At 34.4% G+C, this 17,511-nt stretch overlaps 1 protein-coding gene across 1 annotated transcript; it reads left to right on the top strand.

Annotated features, from left to right (window-relative positions):
* The first annotated feature begins 1,230 nt into the window (after window positions 1-1,230).
* Window positions 1,231-16,170, top strand: gnl1 (G protein nucleolar 1). Its single transcript, NM_001077253.1, is given in 12 exon segments — window positions 1,231-1,355; window positions 3,523-3,676; window positions 3,790-3,926; window positions 6,399-6,550; window positions 8,258-8,329; window positions 8,599-8,791; window positions 10,576-10,674; window positions 10,748-10,930; window positions 12,214-12,392; window positions 12,488-12,662; window positions 12,760-12,900; window positions 15,804-16,170. Coding segments are annotated over 12 exon segments (1,809 nt in total). The 5' UTR covers window positions 1,231-1,282; the 3' UTR covers window positions 16,055-16,170.
* Window positions 16,171-17,511: the final 1,341 nt, after the last annotated feature.

Below are 17,511 nucleotides of genomic sequence, written 5' to 3'. Positions count from 1 at the left end.
TAATAACTAATATCTAATAACATTTATTTTATCTTTGCCATGATGACAATAAATAATATTTTATTATTTTTTTTTCGAGACACTTCTATACAGCTTAAAGTGACATTTAAAGTCTTAACTAGGTTAATTAGGTTAACTAGGCAGGTTAGGGTAATTAGGCAAGTTATTGTATAACGATGGTTTGTTCTGTAGACTATCGAAATATATAAAGCTTAAAGGGGCTAATAATTTTGACTTTAAAATTGTGTTTAAGAAATTAAAAACTGCTTTAATTTCATAGTATGTGAAATTAAAATTTTCACAAACTGAAAATTTCCTTGCTTTGTTAAGCATAATTTGAAAAATATTTTAAAAACAAAACAAAGGGGTTGCTAATAATTCTGACTTCAACTGTATATTTACATGGTCCCTCCAGCGTGTCCTGGGTCTTCCCGGAGTCCTCCTCCCGGTTGGACATGCCTGGAACACCTCCCTAGATAGACGTCCAGGAGGCATCCAAAACAGATGCCCGAGCCACCTCAGATGACTTCTCTCAATGTGGAGGAGCAGCAACATTACTTTGAGCTCCTCCCGAGTGTCAGAGCTCCTCACCCTATCCATAAGAGTGCGCCCTGCCACCCTTGGAAGGTAACTCATTTCGGCTGCTTGCATCCGAGATCTTGTCCTTTCGGTCATGACCCAAAGTTCATGACCATAAATGAGAGTAAGAACGCAGATTGACCAGTAAATCAAAATTCTAAAAGAGCAAATTCTAAAAGAGAATAAGAGATCAAGTCTCAGGTAAGAAATGTAACTCAAAAGTAATGTAACATTACTTACCATACAAGGTAACTATGTAACGTAACCAGTTACTTTCTGAGAAAGTAACTTAACATTGTAATGCATTACTTTATAAAAAAAGCTTTCACAAACGCTGACTGATACCAATTCCAGCATTCAGTTTCAAATCTTTGGTAGACTGTCCGTGCCACACTACTACTCAAAAATATAGGGGTCAAAATTACTACTTGGTTTGTTTTACTTTTGTGAAAAATCGTCGCATAAAGTCAACAAAGGCACAAGAACATCATAAAGCAATGGGAGAGTCAAAGTGAGATGTATTTGTGACGCCTAGTGTTGAATGTGTGAAGTTCATGATGGTAGCGTCCACCCCATCAGTGGGCGGGGTCACAGAAAAGTCCACGCGAGTAGCGGAGAAACTTCACGAATGTAAATATTGAGCGAACAACAGAGGATACGTCCTCGCGCCTTATTTCGTCCTTCTTTTTTGATTAATGCGACCATGCCGCGCAGAAAGCCTTTCAGTAACAAACAGAAAAAGAAGCAGCTCCAGGTGAAACGCGAGAGAAAGAGAGGTGGGTAACTAGCTTAGCCGAGTTAGCGCGCTCGCAGACCCTCTACGCCAGCCACGTGATTTTTTGTTTTATGATTTATATTTCAGTGTGCAGTAATGTGACCATGTCCCTCCATGTTAGATCAGTCGCCGATCAACTACGCTGCTCTAAATACTTTGCTTGCTAAGTTTTTGTGGATGCTTGTGACCAAACTTGACACCATACTGCTGTCAAATTTATGTCTGACTAGGAAACGAAAGAAGACGCTGAATTTAATTAATAAAACAGCATAAATCCATCACATTGCGCTTATTATGGAGGTTGTGTACAGTATAAACAACTGCTCGTGACAACTCGAGTGTCACGCGCCCCAACGGTTATTTGTCTTCATGGACCAGATTTCCGTTTTAATCTGTCAACTGCGAAATGACGCTGAAAGGCCTGATGATGATGATGATGATGATTATTCACCGCATTTTGAGCGGCTTGTGTTTTGCTGTTGTTGGCGCTTGTGTTATGCGGTATGTAAGTGCGCAGACTCAGCGTGAAGTTACGTAACACAATAACAAAGCGATCAATACATGCTAAAGCAGGCTGAATTAACTACCTAAGTATTCGGCTCTAGTACACAGAAAAACTACTTAAAATAACTGCTGCTGATGAAGCAGTGATGCGGCTTTAAAGTGATTATTATGTGTCGTCATCAATCTAATTTTATTGGCATAATAATTGTAATTCATCAGAGTATTACATGATTATTACAGCAGAAGCACCGTGGGTTATTTTCCACAGAAAGAGTATTAAGGTCTTAATACAAACAAATGAGAGTGATACTTAATTTTCGTGGTTCTTTTTAAACATTCTTTTGAATTCTTTATGTCAGTAATTTTGCAATTACCTGTCACAGCTTACTCTCATTTTATTATCCATAAGCTGCTAGTTTAGGGATTGTAGAATAAGTACAATAACACTGTTTATGTACTACACATATTTATGTATTACACATATTCACTTATCTATGTAACACACATATTTAGTTTACATTGCAATTTGCACATAATATTGCTGCACATTCAAAATTGTCAATAGCAGAGATGCCCGAAGTAGAACCCGCGGGCCAAAGTTGGCCCATGGTTTCCTTTGATTTGGCCCACCATCCCATCTGAATAGAGTGGGAAAAAGCCTTTGACAGATATCGTCATTTTGACGATCCACCTGAAATAAAGTGATACAATTAAATGGTGTAAATAAGTCAGACGTTTAAAATGTAAATGCTGTCACTTGACAGATATAGGTCAATGCACAAGTCATCTGCGAGCAAATGAAGCTGAAGGCAGGAGCAGCTTGACTACTGTATTCTGCATTAAACTCCATTGTGTTATAAATGGGATTATGTTTTTACTGTAATATTTTCAGTATAAAATTTAAAAAATGATACTGCATGTGTTACTTAAAATGATTTAAAGCAACATCGAATTTTCGCTCAAATCATGGTGATTCATATAATGTAGGTCAACATCTATCTGCACTTTGAAAGTAAATAAAAACAATAACAGGAATTACACGATTAATACCGTTGGCTGATGACAATGCAATGAGGTTTTATGAAGTGAAACGACTGGTCTGTGAATGAAGCTACACATTATTTACAATGTCATTAACTTCAATCCACAGCATCAGCAAGAAATTGTTTAACAATATTAAGCACAAGTTTCTTGTAACATAATGACAAAAATCAGTGTTTTAAAAATTCAGTCCTGCTGTTTAAGATTATGCATGAAGGTTTAACTGGTACCATTATAATATACAATTGAGCACTACATTCCACATGTGAAATTGCACCAGAACATTCAGGACATTTATTGAGTCTGTGATTTAAACGTAATAATAATAGTAATTTAATAATAATAATTTCATCTAAACATCTCTTTAGTGTTCTGCTGAATAAAAGAAAAGTAACTTGTATATTGACTGACCTCAGTTAAAATGAACGACAGATTTTCATTTTTGGGTGAACTATCCGTTTGGGTAAACTATCCCTGCTGGTTGACGAGAGCTTGCAAATGCAATTTTAATGGAACTATTCCAATTGAAGTATTGTCACAAACTAAAAGACTGATGCTGCTTTGCTTTCAAAGTCTTCAAGATAAGCCCTCACTCTTTAAAGTTTTTGTTTATGTGTGTGCAGGAGAAACCGGGTCAGGTCACAGCAGCCGAAATGCCAGCGTGGAGAGAGGACCTGGCAGAGACAGACAGTCGGATACATCAGACAGCGAGACGACAGACATCAGGAGGATCAACCATCAGCCTGGCACCAGAGACGGCAGATATGACCCCAACAGGTGAGCCGGGACAGGTGAAACAGTCAGTCCAGCCTTGTCTCATTCATAAAACATAAGATAATTTGGCAGAGGCCTGTATCGTCCTCTTCAGCTCATATTGGCTTGTTTTGCAGATTCCGGCTGCACTTTGAGAAAGAAAGCAAGGAGGATGTGGAGAAGAGGAAGAAAACAGCAAGGGAGAAAATCCTTAAGCCGGTGGTAGAAAAGGAGCTTGAGATGGATATAAATCAGATCTATCCTGAGGACAAAGGTATTCATGATTCTGAGTCATTTAAAGTGGTGGTTCTCAGCTGGGAGTCTGAGTCAAATATCGTTATGATGATAAGCTTTCATTTTTGAATTGCTTGCTAAAACTTGCCAAAATTCTCCTCCATGTTACACCATTAAATGTTGCAGCATCTGAAAGCAAAGGGCATGTTGTGACTGTGAAAAAATATGAGTCAATGACCTCTGTTTGAACCCTTTCCTGTAAATGGGAAAAGGAGATACCTTTGAATTTATTTATTTTATTATTTTTTTTAATGATGCATATCTTTTTTGTAATGATTGGAATATCTTTTAGATACAATAAAAGTTTATAAAGTTTAAAAAATGTATCCATTAAATCCCCAAATATTGAATTCCATTGTTTTTCATGTAATGGCTAATTATTATTCCTGTTTTGTTTACACAAAAAAAAGTCCAAAAGTTCCAAAGTATTTCCTCGCCTTCACGTGGGTTTCCTCCGGGTGCTCCGGTTTCCCCCACAGTCCAAAGACATGTGCTATAGGTGAATTGGGTAGGCTAAATTGTCAGCAGTGTATGAGTGTGTATGGATGTTTCACAGAGATGGGTTGCAGCTGGAAGGGCACCTGCTGCGTAAAACATACGCTGGATAAGTTGGCGGTTCATTCCACTGTGGCGACCCCAAATTAATAATGGGACTAAGCCGAAAAGAGAATGAATGAATGAATAAATAAATTTAAAAGTAAATTTAGACATCTCCAGAATTATCACATAAATTTCTGGTTTATCAAGCAATTTCAAAAGGTCTATTCATGACAATGAAAGTCAGAGGAGTTTTTTTTTTTTTTACTTTTTTGTTTATTCAAGTCATGAAATGTCAATTTATTTATTCTAAGCACCATTTTATTACTTTCATTCTCACTAACTGGCAGTTACTTATGTCAATTCCAGTCCCCAGACCTGTTAACTAATGCTGACATTTTAGGAAAATAGAAATTTAAGAGTTTTAGCTTTAAAATGGCCTCTTTGAAGACTAAACAGTAAAAAAGTAGTTTGTAAAACTACTATTAAGCTATCAAATATAGCAGGGGGAGCACTTTGCACGCAGCCACGCAAACAGTAAAAACCTCAGATCTTTTTCAGAATCTGAGGTACATTATCTTTTGTTCTCAAAGAGGCTATTTAAGTTTTGCAATATGATATTCAAGCTAAACTAAGTTTGATATGCAAACCACAACAGCAGCTTATTTTTACGATCATTCTAGGTCATGGAAAGTCAGCTATTTAGTCACTGAAATTCAGAAAATTTGACACCAGAATCAGAAAGAGCTTTATTGCCAGGTATGTTCACAAATAAAAGGAATTTGTTTTCATGACAGTTTCTACAGTTCAACAGAATTATAGAGAGAAGACCAAAAACCGATAATAATTATATTTTAAAAACAGAATTAGTGAATGCAAATTGACAAGTGGATGTACAGGTATACACTGTATATAGGTTTTATGTATATTCTGGTTATATATATATGACCATATATTGATCATGTAGTGATAACCCTGAAATCTGAATATTACAATGCTGTGATTCAGGGTCCCACCCTTAACCATATGTATACACACAAACACATACACACACACACACACACACACACACACACACACACACACACACACACACACACACACATATATATATATATATATATATATATATATATATATATATATATATATATATATATATATATGTGTGTGTGTGTGTGTTTGTTTGTGTGTATACATATGGTTAAGAGTGGGACCCTGGATCCCAGCATTGTAATATACAGTACAGTGTAATAACAGAATTTCGAGGTTTTAGCATTAAACCATTATGTGTTTTTAAAGATTCAGATTTAAGGGTTATCACCACATGATCAGTAAATATATACATCCCATTTTGTGGTCCACATTAAATTAAATTTAATCTAGAGCCAGAAATGTGCAGTGTCACATGATCGTCTAATATTTGGTGTTCAATAATTTTGTTAGTGTTGAAAACAGTTGCTATTTTCGTGGAAACCATTCCTATATTATATATATATATATTTGAAATACAACAAAAATGGCATTTATTTAATAACAGTAAACATTTTTTGCACTTTCACGTTATATCCATATAATGCATGTTTGCTGATTAAAAGTTGTAATTTGTCCACAGATTTTTGTACCTAAAATGTATGTGATGCAAATTTTGTCTCTGAAAAATCCTAGAAACAATTTATATATTATAATTATATTATATATTATAATATATATATATATATATATATATATATATATATATATATATATATGTATATATATATATATATGTATATATATATATATATATATATATATATATATATATATATATATATATATATATATATATATATATATATATATAATATATTATATATTAGTTTTTGTCAACGTTGTTATCTCTTCATTTCACTTTCACTTTGCCTAATCTTAGGACTGAATTTCCCACGGCGGCCCTCATGGAATTACAGCATGCAGAGAGAAGAGTTACTGCGGAAAGAGGAGAAGTCATTTCTGGAGTATCTGGAGGCTCTTCACTCTAAAAACCCACCTGGGACCCTCAGCCACTTCGAGCACAATCTGGAGGTAAAGCATGTTCTTTCAGCAAATACACAACTATAGAATACTTGGAGAAATATATTTTTTTCAATAACCATTTCAATCAATAACCATTTGATTGCTGCTGAGTGAATAGCTGTAATGAAATGGCTTTTTTATTGCTCTTGAGCATCTGTTTGGCCAGACGACGCTGGAGGCACAAACTCTGTTAAATGTTTGAATTCACTAGTTTATGAGCTGTTGCCCTTCTCTAGTCTTGTGATGTTTGAAACAACACCGCTATGAAACACTAGTTTAAATGTAGAAAACTAAAAACTGCTGTTTATCGCCAGTAGCCTACAAAAGCACAACAATATTATTTTTATAATTTTTACAAACAAACTGCAGGGTTTCTGTGGGTCTTGAAAATGTCTTTAAAAAAAGTTGAAAGTTTTAGTTTAATAAAGTTGCGGCGTTTAATGTTGCATGCAAATAATACCTTTCTCAGTATTTTTGTTTTCCAGTGCAAATATCTAAATATCCTTAAATCAAAATAAAATAAAATAAAATGCAGAAACAAAGAAAGCATGTTCAGGATGACTCGGATATATAGGCCATTTCTAAAAAGTTTCACTCTGAAGAGATGTTGTGTAGAAATTATGCTAATAGACAGAGGTAGGCTATTTAGCAACTTGGGGTCGACAATGGTAAAATCCTGATCTCTCTTGCTCTTTAACCTTGATCTAGGCACCTGGGATTATTATTTGATGACACTAAACCTCTAGTAGATATGTTAGCACACATTTGCACTAGACAACACATTAGAAAAGTCTAAAGAGTTGAATAGCTCCATCCTAGAATATACAAAGAGATTTTACCATATCTTCTTATCACCATTCAAAAAGTTATGTTCGTAATCAGAATTTTCTGATGTGTTGTAAAATGTAACGCTGTTTAAAGCACTTTGTTTCCTGGATGTAATTTGAAACTTCAGATTTTATAGGAATTAGTTTGAACTAATTCATATTTTTTGCTAAATCTTTTAGTCTTTGCTGTTTCAGTTGTTGCTTAAATAAAGCTATTCTTCATTATATAATTCACACACAGCACACCTCCAGCCAAATTGTAGTTAGCTACTTTTTAAACAAGAAACAAAGTCTCAAAAAAATAAACAAGTTTTAAATAAGACACAAAAGTCTCATCTTATTAAATCAATTTTTTCAGGAAATTTATACAATAAACGCTGTTTTAACCCTGATAGTTTTGTGCTGCCTTAATTTTTTTACTTGCTCTTTAAAAGAGTCTTAAATTCTTAGATTGACATATTTAAAATACATTTATTTAAATATATTTAAATTACATTTGCATAAACCTTCATAAAAAACTGCAGAAACCCCTCTGTTTGTTTCTAACTACTTTTAAACTTCCAGCTAGATGTTACAAAAGAACAGAATTGAACAATTTCTCTGTGAATATTACTTCACAGGGAATCTGTTGTTTTATCCATTTCCAGAAGGTTTTTGATTAATGTGGCAAATTGAGACCATAAAACGCCAGAGCCAAAAACCTCTCATGTTGCTAAATTATTATACCTAAAGCAGGCCAAAGAATTACAGACAGGTTGGCTAATCTGAAAGAATGTGAATAACAGATTTAAGGGATCATTACTGAGTCTGAATAGATAATAACAACTATTAATAAACTGCTTTAAGTTTTCTTAACTGCTCTCTAACTGACTCTCTTTCTCTATCACAGACATGGAGGCAGCTGTGGAGAGTAATTGAGATGTCTGATGTCATTCTGCTCATAGTGGATATCAGACACCCAGTGAGTGTTGGGACGCTTAATGCCTGTTGAAACTTTTAGCAGTTTTCAAAAGATCATCAAAATTGCATAGCTAGTACACTAAATGTGAGATTCTCAAATTATGCAAAATTGACTAACAAAGTTTCCACTAGGTGGGGCCAGAGATTGCATTACAGTTGATCTTGGAAAACAGCACTACATTGTTGCACTATATTATTGAGCAAAAGAAAAATGATATGAAATCTAGTTAAGTGCTGTTCAGCAGAATTAAGAATGCTCATTGTGTGTAGGTGCTGCAGTTTCCTCCTGCTCTGTATCACTATATCACCGAGGAGCTGAAGAAGCACATTATCCTGGTACTCAATAAAGCAGACTTGTGCCCTGCTCCGCTGGTTTTGGCATGGAAAGACTATCTGACGAAACAATTTCCCCACCTGCACTGTGTCTGTTTCACCTCACACCCAGGACAGCCCTACAGCACCCGTAAGAGAGCCTTTCCACTATCACTGCTTTATCTGTAATGTGACATAAGTCAAATTAGTGAGACACCTATCTTTATTTATTTTTTTTATTATGGCTGATTGACCATTTTTTTTGATTGATTTAATATACAGTGCTCAGCATATATAAGTACACCCCTTACAAAATATATCTTTTAAATTCATTTTTTTATAGGAAGCTCTACAATATTATATTTGTGTATTTACATTAGATTAGTCAGTACTAAAGCCAAATCTGCAGCTTATTTAACAAAATAACTTTCCATAACGGTCCAAAAACTAGTTCACCCAAATGCATATGATATAGAAAAATATTAAATACAAATTTAAAAAAGAGGAAAAATCAAGAGAAACTAAATAATTAAAAGATTTAGTTGAAATTTTGTAGTTTGTAATTTATTTTTGCAATAATTAGCTTGATTTTAATTATATTATCTTTCAATTTCTAAAGATGTTTGGTGACTAACATATTATTTTAATATTTACATTTGTTATATACATCTATATTCACAGAGAAATGGATAAAAATATTCATTTTTCAAAATGGGGTGTACCACTTAAAAGCTGTCTTTTTTAAACACTTAAATAAAACATCTCACCCCTAATTCAGTATTTGGAATTTCTTTCAGTATTTCTATAGCATCATTGACAGATTTTTCAAATACAGACATAATCCACATAAATGATAAAATCAATAGATGCATAAGGATAATAAATAAATCACATATGTGTGTACATTAGATATAGATGTTTATTCAGGTTTTAGACAAACATTTTCAATGACAAAAATTTTAAATGAACATATTGCTCATTGTTTTACTTTTTGAAGCCTGTAAATCTTATCCATACAGGGTATTATTAATGTTGAAAACATTGAGGAATAGGGCATGCGCTGCATAAAACATGCTACAGTAGTTGACGATTCATTCTGCTGTGGCCACCTCTGAAAAATCAGGGTCTAAACCAAAGGAAAACGAACGAATGGCATTAAGGAATTATAGACGTATGAAATGATCAAAAGTACTGATATTGTAATATTTAGTTTTTCTGCTATATTGCATTTATAATTTTACAAGATGATTTAAAGAACTATTTGAAAATAATATATAATTTTACATTGATTGTGAACATTTTGTAGGGGGTGCATAGGTACTGTGTTTATTATCAAATATATTAAACTATATTAAAATATACTATATTAAATTACTATATTAAAATATATTAAAAAAATTATAATAAACAAATTACAAGCATAAATGAATTCGCTAGAACAAAGATGCAAATGAAATGGACAGTGCTGTATGGTTTTCTGGATATTCTAAAAGTGTTAAGGTCAAATAAAAAGTGATGTAATCAAATGTAAAATAACGCTGTCTAGTCTTCGTTGTTATATTAATACAGTTAATCATTGCTAAAGCTACAAATTCTTTCCTAGTTAATTATAATCTCAACTCGACATTGCAGATCTTGCGAGGTGACTATTGCATATTTGTTCATTGTGATATCGATGCTGAAACGATATGTTATGCAGCCCTAATCAAAGGTCAATATGTTAAATTCATTATTTTAAGTTAATGCAGAATATCTTGTTTTCTTCGTGAGTATCTCTGTTTTGGAATCACACTTCATGCTGTAAAATCACTGAAGTGCAATTTCAAAGTGCAAGTCTGCAACAGAGATTAGCTGAATCCAAACAAAAAAATGTCAAACTGCTGTTTGTGGTTGATTGGTGCTTCTGTAATTAAAGTTCATGTTTCTGTCCTGCAGTTCTCCAGAAGAAGAGAATGAGGAAGAAAGCCGGATGGAATCATGCTGGAGGGCCGATTCATATCATGAGAGTGTGTCAGGAGATCACAGCAGGAAGAGGTTAGATGACTTCCTGATTGATAACTAAATGAGCACCGGTACAGAGTGATAATGATGATGACCGTTGTTTTAGTGGATCTGAGCAGCTGGGAGAAGAAGATCCAGAGGGATGCAGTTGCTGTGGGAAATGAAGGGGACCGGGCTGATGATGGATCTGAGTCTGTGTTGATGGAGCATCATAGTGACATTGCCATGGAGATGAACAGCCCCACGCAAGAACTTTATAAAGATGGGGTGCTAACATTGGGATGCATAGGTAACAACCTGTTGTTTCTAGATTAATGTTACTATGGAATCAGAGAAAGGCAAAAAAAGCTTTCTGAGAAAGTAACAAATATTGTATTTACAGTCATTTAAAGAATAATTTTGATAACTAAACAGACACAGATATCCACCCAGGTTTTACCTATTAGTCATTTAGAAGGGTTATTTATTATACCAAATGATATTTTAACATTATGTATGACATAAGTATGACACTTTACTTTAGATTTAATATAGTTTTTTACATATAATTTGTTCTTCGACTCTATTGATATGTGGTTATATAAATATATATAGTTAGGGTCATAAATATTTGGACAGAGACAACATTTTTGTGATTTTTGGCTCTATACATTACCACAATGAATTTTAAATCAAACTACTCTGATGCAGTTGAGGTGCATACTTAAAGAAAACGATTGGATAAAATTGTGAAGAATTAAAGCATTCATTTAGCACAATCCCTTTATTTTATGAGCTCAAAAGTAATTGGACAAATTAAATAACTAAAAATAAAATGTCTAATATAAATAAAGGAAAGGGTAAAGGTAAATTCTTATTAAATTAAATGTAATAATGAAAATTGAAGTTCTTATATTTGGTTTAAAATCATTTGCTGGCAATGACAGCCTGAAGTCTTGAGCTCATGAACGTCACCAGATGCTGGGTTTCCTTATTTTTAATGCTCTGCCTTTACTGCAGCTGCTCTCAGTTTCTGATTGTTAGAGGGTTTAGTCTTCAACAAGTGAAATTCATGCTCAATTGGGTTAAGGTCATTGGATTAAGATCAGGTGGCTGTATGTTTTAGGTCTTTGTTCATCCTTATTATGAAATGCAGCACAATTAATTTGACTGCATTTAGCTGGAAATGGAAATGAGCAGACAGTATTTGTCTGAACACTTCAGAAACCATTCGGCTGATTCTGTCCTGTCACATCAATGTTTTTATAGAACGAATGCCCTATGTTTTTATTTAAAAATATTAGTGCCCCCTTCCCTCACTACAGCATTTTTACCTCACTAGTGGGACAAATAGCAACCAAACAGTCAAATTCCTCCAAAATCTATTTAATCAACCAAAATCAATTACTAATAAACCAAATCAAGTTCTTCCTTTTCCTCATTTAAAATGCATTTCACCTGGATATATAGAAGTATAGGAAAACCTTTTAACTGCGTGTCTATGTAACCTTTGAAATTGGCACAGAAGTTTCTTCTAAGTGTATTAATTAAATTGGTTAAAATTCATATGGAGTCTTTCTGCTCTTTCTCCAGGTTTTCCTAACGTAGGCAAATCCTCAGTGCTGAACAGTCTGGTCGGCAGGAAGGTTGTAAGCGTGTCTCGAACTCCAGGCCACACAAAATATTTCCAAACATACTACCTCACTCCCACTGTCAAACTGTGTGATTGTCCCGGGCTTGTCTTCCCTTCGCGGGTGGACAAGCAACTACAGGTAAAAACACGATACTCCATCTTTACCCCAGTTAAATCATCCAGTCTGTGTGTTTGCTTACATGTTTGTGTGGGTGTGATTGATCTTTAAAACAGGTCCTGGCTGGTATATATCCAGTATCTCAGCTGCAGGAACCTTACAGTTCAGTCGGACACTTGTGTGAACGGACCAACTATCTGTCTATATTGAAGTTGACCCATCCTGACCACAGTCCCGAAACCCCACATGACCCCAGCACACAAGACTGGACGGCATGGGACGTGTGTGAAGGTGTGGCATCTTTCAGCTCATATTTATTCATTAAACTGAAGGGAGTTCTGTTTTTTGTGGTTTGTCATCTGTTTTTCACTTGTTTCATGTTTTTCAGCCTGGGCTGAGAGGAGAGGGTATAAGACGGCTAAAGCAGCCCGTAATGATGTTTATCGAGCAGCCAACAGTCTTTTGCGTTTGGCCATCGATGGGCGGCTGTGCTTATGTCTGCGACCGCCTGGATACAGTCAAAGTAAAGGTCAGACTTCAAACCCCTGTAGATTTCCTCATTACGTTCAGCACTTAGTTATTACATTATTGTCATTTCCATCTCTTCTGAATATTGTAGCATTAACTTCCAATGGTCTGCCCAATTTTTAACATGTAATAACTTTTACAGTTACAAGTTTTGAAAATCTGTATTATTATCAGTTATTATCATTTACATAATTATCACAAGTACAATTTAAGGCTAATGTATTAGCTCTCCTGTGAAATTTAAACTCTTTTTCAAATATTTCCTAAGTGATGTTTAAAGCACGAATATTCTCACTTTATTATTAGCCGCCATAAGTTTTTTATATTTATATTTGATTGGCTACAGAGCAAATCGCTTTTCCAATGATTTGCCTAGTTAACCTTTCTTACTAAGCATGGGTGTAAATCTGATTTGACAATAAATATAAAATTTCTTTCAAACATTTTTTGAAGGGGACACACAAAATACAGCCGAATTGTACTATTAAAGATATGTCCCCGCAGTTAAAAATGGTTTTATCATCATCATTATTATTATAGCATGGAGACTACATCATTATTATTATTCTTAAAGTTTTTCTCAGGTTCAATGACAAAGCAAATTTTTCTTCAAAATTATTTATGGCATTGTTTGTTGTGTTGTTTGCAGTCAACAGTCTGACTCCTGAAGTAGAATAAATGCAGAAAAACACATTTTCCATACTTATAATAACTAACTTTAAAAACGTTAAAATGACCGATCATATTGTAAATCAGTGAGCCTGTGAAATCTTCTAAACAGCCATAACTCCGAAATCATTAAAAAAATGTTCACCCCCCAAAAGAATTGTCATTATCCCTTCAATAAAGCACGACACCCTTACCAGACACTGTACATCTGACTGACCCTGCCCTGCCTGTTTCTCAATCATTTCTTTCTCCTCTGCCTGTGATTGATTTTGTGAAATTAGTATTTTCATAAGCACTCATTCTGAAAGCCAAATTGCTTAATATGTAAACTTTTTGTATTTGACGTTTAGCTGCACTGAAAAATAATCTTATGTCCATTTTCTCAGTCATTTTATCCAATACATGACACTGCCTGGCAAGTTTATTTATACTGTAGCACATTTTATACGCAATGGCAATTCAAAGTGCTTTTACACAAATAAAGCAAAAATATCAAAAAAATAATCACAACAATAAAAACAAAGAATTCAAAAAGGTTAACATTTTAATTTCAAATTATTTGAGTCACTTAAAACAGAATAGAAACTAATTATACAAAAAATACAGTGGGGTTAGTGTGCTCAGTGTAGCAGTGCTCATTTGGCAAATACACAGCTGAACAATATGCTAATTGTGCTTGTTAATGTTAAGTTAACACTATGCCAAGTCGTCACAAATGAATCGATGCATGGGAAACGGCTTTAGCTTTAGTAACAAGCTAACGTTAACTAGATAAGTAATTTTAATCGCTAATACAGCAGATTCATAGACAATTACATCAGTAATTGGACAATCCTCGGATAGGAGAGGACATGTCCTCCCCATCTCCCCCGGGATTTACACCCGTGTTACTAAGTTAACCTACTTAACATGGTTAGGCCTTTAAATTGCACTTATTAAATTGCTGAATACTTATTAAAATGCTGAATATGTCTTGCAAAATAACTAGTAAAATATTAGATACTGTCATCATGCCAAAGATATAAGCAATTAGTTAATAAAGCTATCGTGTTTAAAAGTGTGTTCTAAAAATCTCCTATCTTAGGAAATATTTTGAAAAAAATTAAAATTTCACAGGAGCAAAGTGGGATTGTTCATATTCATAAAGTTGTACAGCATTTTCCAGGATATTCTATTAATTTGAAATGTGATGTTGAGCCAACATCAAGCAATCAAAACAAGAAATCATTTGTATTAGTGAGAATTGTCTTTGGTTAAAGCATCGGCTCACACTATGCAATTTATTTATTTTTTAATTATTATTATTATTTAAAAAAAAAAAAAAAAAAAATATATATATATATATATATATATATATATATATATATATATATATATATATATATATATATATTATAAATCTAAATGATTGCATGAACATGGCTCCCATGTCACACAGTAACATCACAGCTGTCTTAATGTCAGCCTGAACGACAATGAAGACGTGCCAAACACAGAAGAAAACTCACCTGGAATTAGATGTCAACCATACGTGACACTTTCACTATCCCGCGTTCTGAAATGATTTGTCTCAGAAAACATAGCAGCATTTTTGCACACAGTGTGCTTAAATAATAAAACCCAGAAGAAAAAAACTATTTGGACATTTTCCCGTGGAGGAAAAATCTGATTACAACTGTCATTAAGCGGCTGCCTATGAATATGTCAAACCAACGATTAAAGATCACAGATTTAAGTCAGGGTTTTCCAGAATCTTAATGATTTCTAAAATTTGTATATGACCAATTCATGGCTGAAATCCCACAGTGCGAGCAGGGCTTAAGAACTCATACATGTCTACAAAGTGAACGCATGTTTCTGTGTTATTGTTTTTAAATGATCTGCAGTTTAAATGTTCAGTTTTCAGAGTTTTAGGCTGGCAAAATGCCTTTATTATGTAAATAGAAGACAGATATACATTACATTCTTTCAATATTTAATTAAAAAAACAGCGTTGTGTAAACTTACCATTAATGAAATTATAAAATGTGAGTAATGGTCCAATTCGTCCACACTAAAGCAACAGTGCAATTCTAAAACAAACTCTGAATTTTGAAAACGGTATACATGTTTTTCCCTCCACCAAACTTTGCTAAATATTTGCATTTATTTATCGTAAAATACTAATTCTGTGCTCTCAATATAAAAGCCCCTGAAGCTGATATAAAAATAAATTTAAGCACAATATCTCTTTAGATGCTTGGGAATCACATCCAGACCTGGCCGAGATCATCGCTCTACAGGGAAGAAAGGAAGAGGAGGATGAGTGCGGAGACAGAGAAGAAGAAGACGGTGAGTCGAGCTCAGAGCTGGAAGAGGACAACGATCGAGACGCAGACGACGACGAGGATGCCGACGGAGATGATGAAGACGAGACTGTGAAGGCTGACAGGAAGGGCCTCACTCTCAACATGTTCAGTGTGCTTGGAGAGAACGAGTGTGAGTGACGGATGAAAACACTCCACCTTCATACATTCCCGCTTTCTCTCTTTACGACCATCTCATTTCAATCTGCAATCTGTCAATCCAACGACTGTATAAAGTTTGGAATTTAAACAACACACATCTTGCTCCAAACATTATTTTTGCTGAAGTATATAGTTGATATAGTGTTTTATTTCATCCTCTTGTTGCCTCTGTATCTTCTCTGCTTCTTTTCATTCGTTTTCCTAAAAAAAAAAATGTATCAAAATGCTTTTATACCTCCTGCATGAAGCCTTTTCCCTTTCTGAGAAGGCAGAGGAAATGCCTACTATCAGTGATTGTACAATCAGTGTTGCAGACCTAGCATTGATGAATACAATCGCTGATTTCAAATCAGCCTCACAGCCATGATCCCAAAGGTCAGATAACTGTGAGTCAACCCCGTGAATGTACTGTATTTTACCCAATAAACCTTCGCGTGCAAGGCAAAACCAGCCATGTATGAAGACAAGAGACTTAAAAAGAAGTAACAGACACTCAAAGCACTTTTTAAAGCAAGAGGCAGCAACCAGCAGTCTATAACTGTTCAATACTTTATTTTCTGAGAACATAAATAAAGATGTTTAAGATGTTTAAGAAGTGAGGATGAAGTTTAGGGTTTCGTTGGGAGCGAATTGTTGTTGCAAAATGTTCTAGACTATGCAAAGTTTAAAGAGATAGTTGACCTAGAATGAAAATTCTGGCAATAATTACTCAGCCTCTTGTCATTTCAATTCCCAGAGACCTTCGTTTATTTTGGGAACACAAATTAAGATCTTAGAGCTTCATCATCCTGCATAGACAGCAATGATACAGACGTCAACAAAAAATATACTATATGTTTTTAGTGGTTCAAAGCAACACGAATACTCTTGTGCTCACATAAAACAAAAATAATGTCTTTTATCAATAGTTTGTTCTCCTCAGTGTCAGTATAGGGTGCATTTTTACCAGCGCAGTGCATTGATGTGTACCCCTGATGTTTGCGCAAATTCCTTTGTTTGAAACAAAGCACAGGCTCATCCGAAGTATTTGTCAGCAGAGCAACCAAGTGTGGCGTGCGCCCTATACTGACACTGAACAGAGGAAACTGTTGAATAAAGTCGTTATTTTTCACAAGTTTTCACAAAAGTGTTCACGTGGCTTTATAATATTCTGTTTGAACATCAGAGGGGATGTGGTCTGTTGTGAGGATGTTTATTTTTTGGGTTATTTTCTGGACTTTGAAGATGTTAGGACCCTTACTGTCTAAAGACAGTAAAGGGGCTCTAATGTTTCATCGAAAATATCAACATTTGTGTTCCAAAGATGAACATTGTGGGTTTGGAATGACGTGAGGGTGAATAATCATTAACCGTTTTCATTTTTGGGTGAACTGACCCTTTAAAGAGGTATCAGGAAAAAAACCTGATACAAGCATTCCATTTGTTAAAAAGCGAGA

This window comes from Danio rerio, chromosome 16, assembly GCF_052040795.2.
Source record: "Danio rerio strain M-AB ecotype USA chromosome 16, GRCz13ab, whole genome shotgun sequence".
In the NCBI taxonomy this organism is placed as follows: Eukaryota; Metazoa; Chordata; class Actinopteri; order Cypriniformes; family Danionidae; genus Danio; species Danio rerio.
This window is presented reverse-complemented; position numbering and strand designations above follow the sequence as displayed.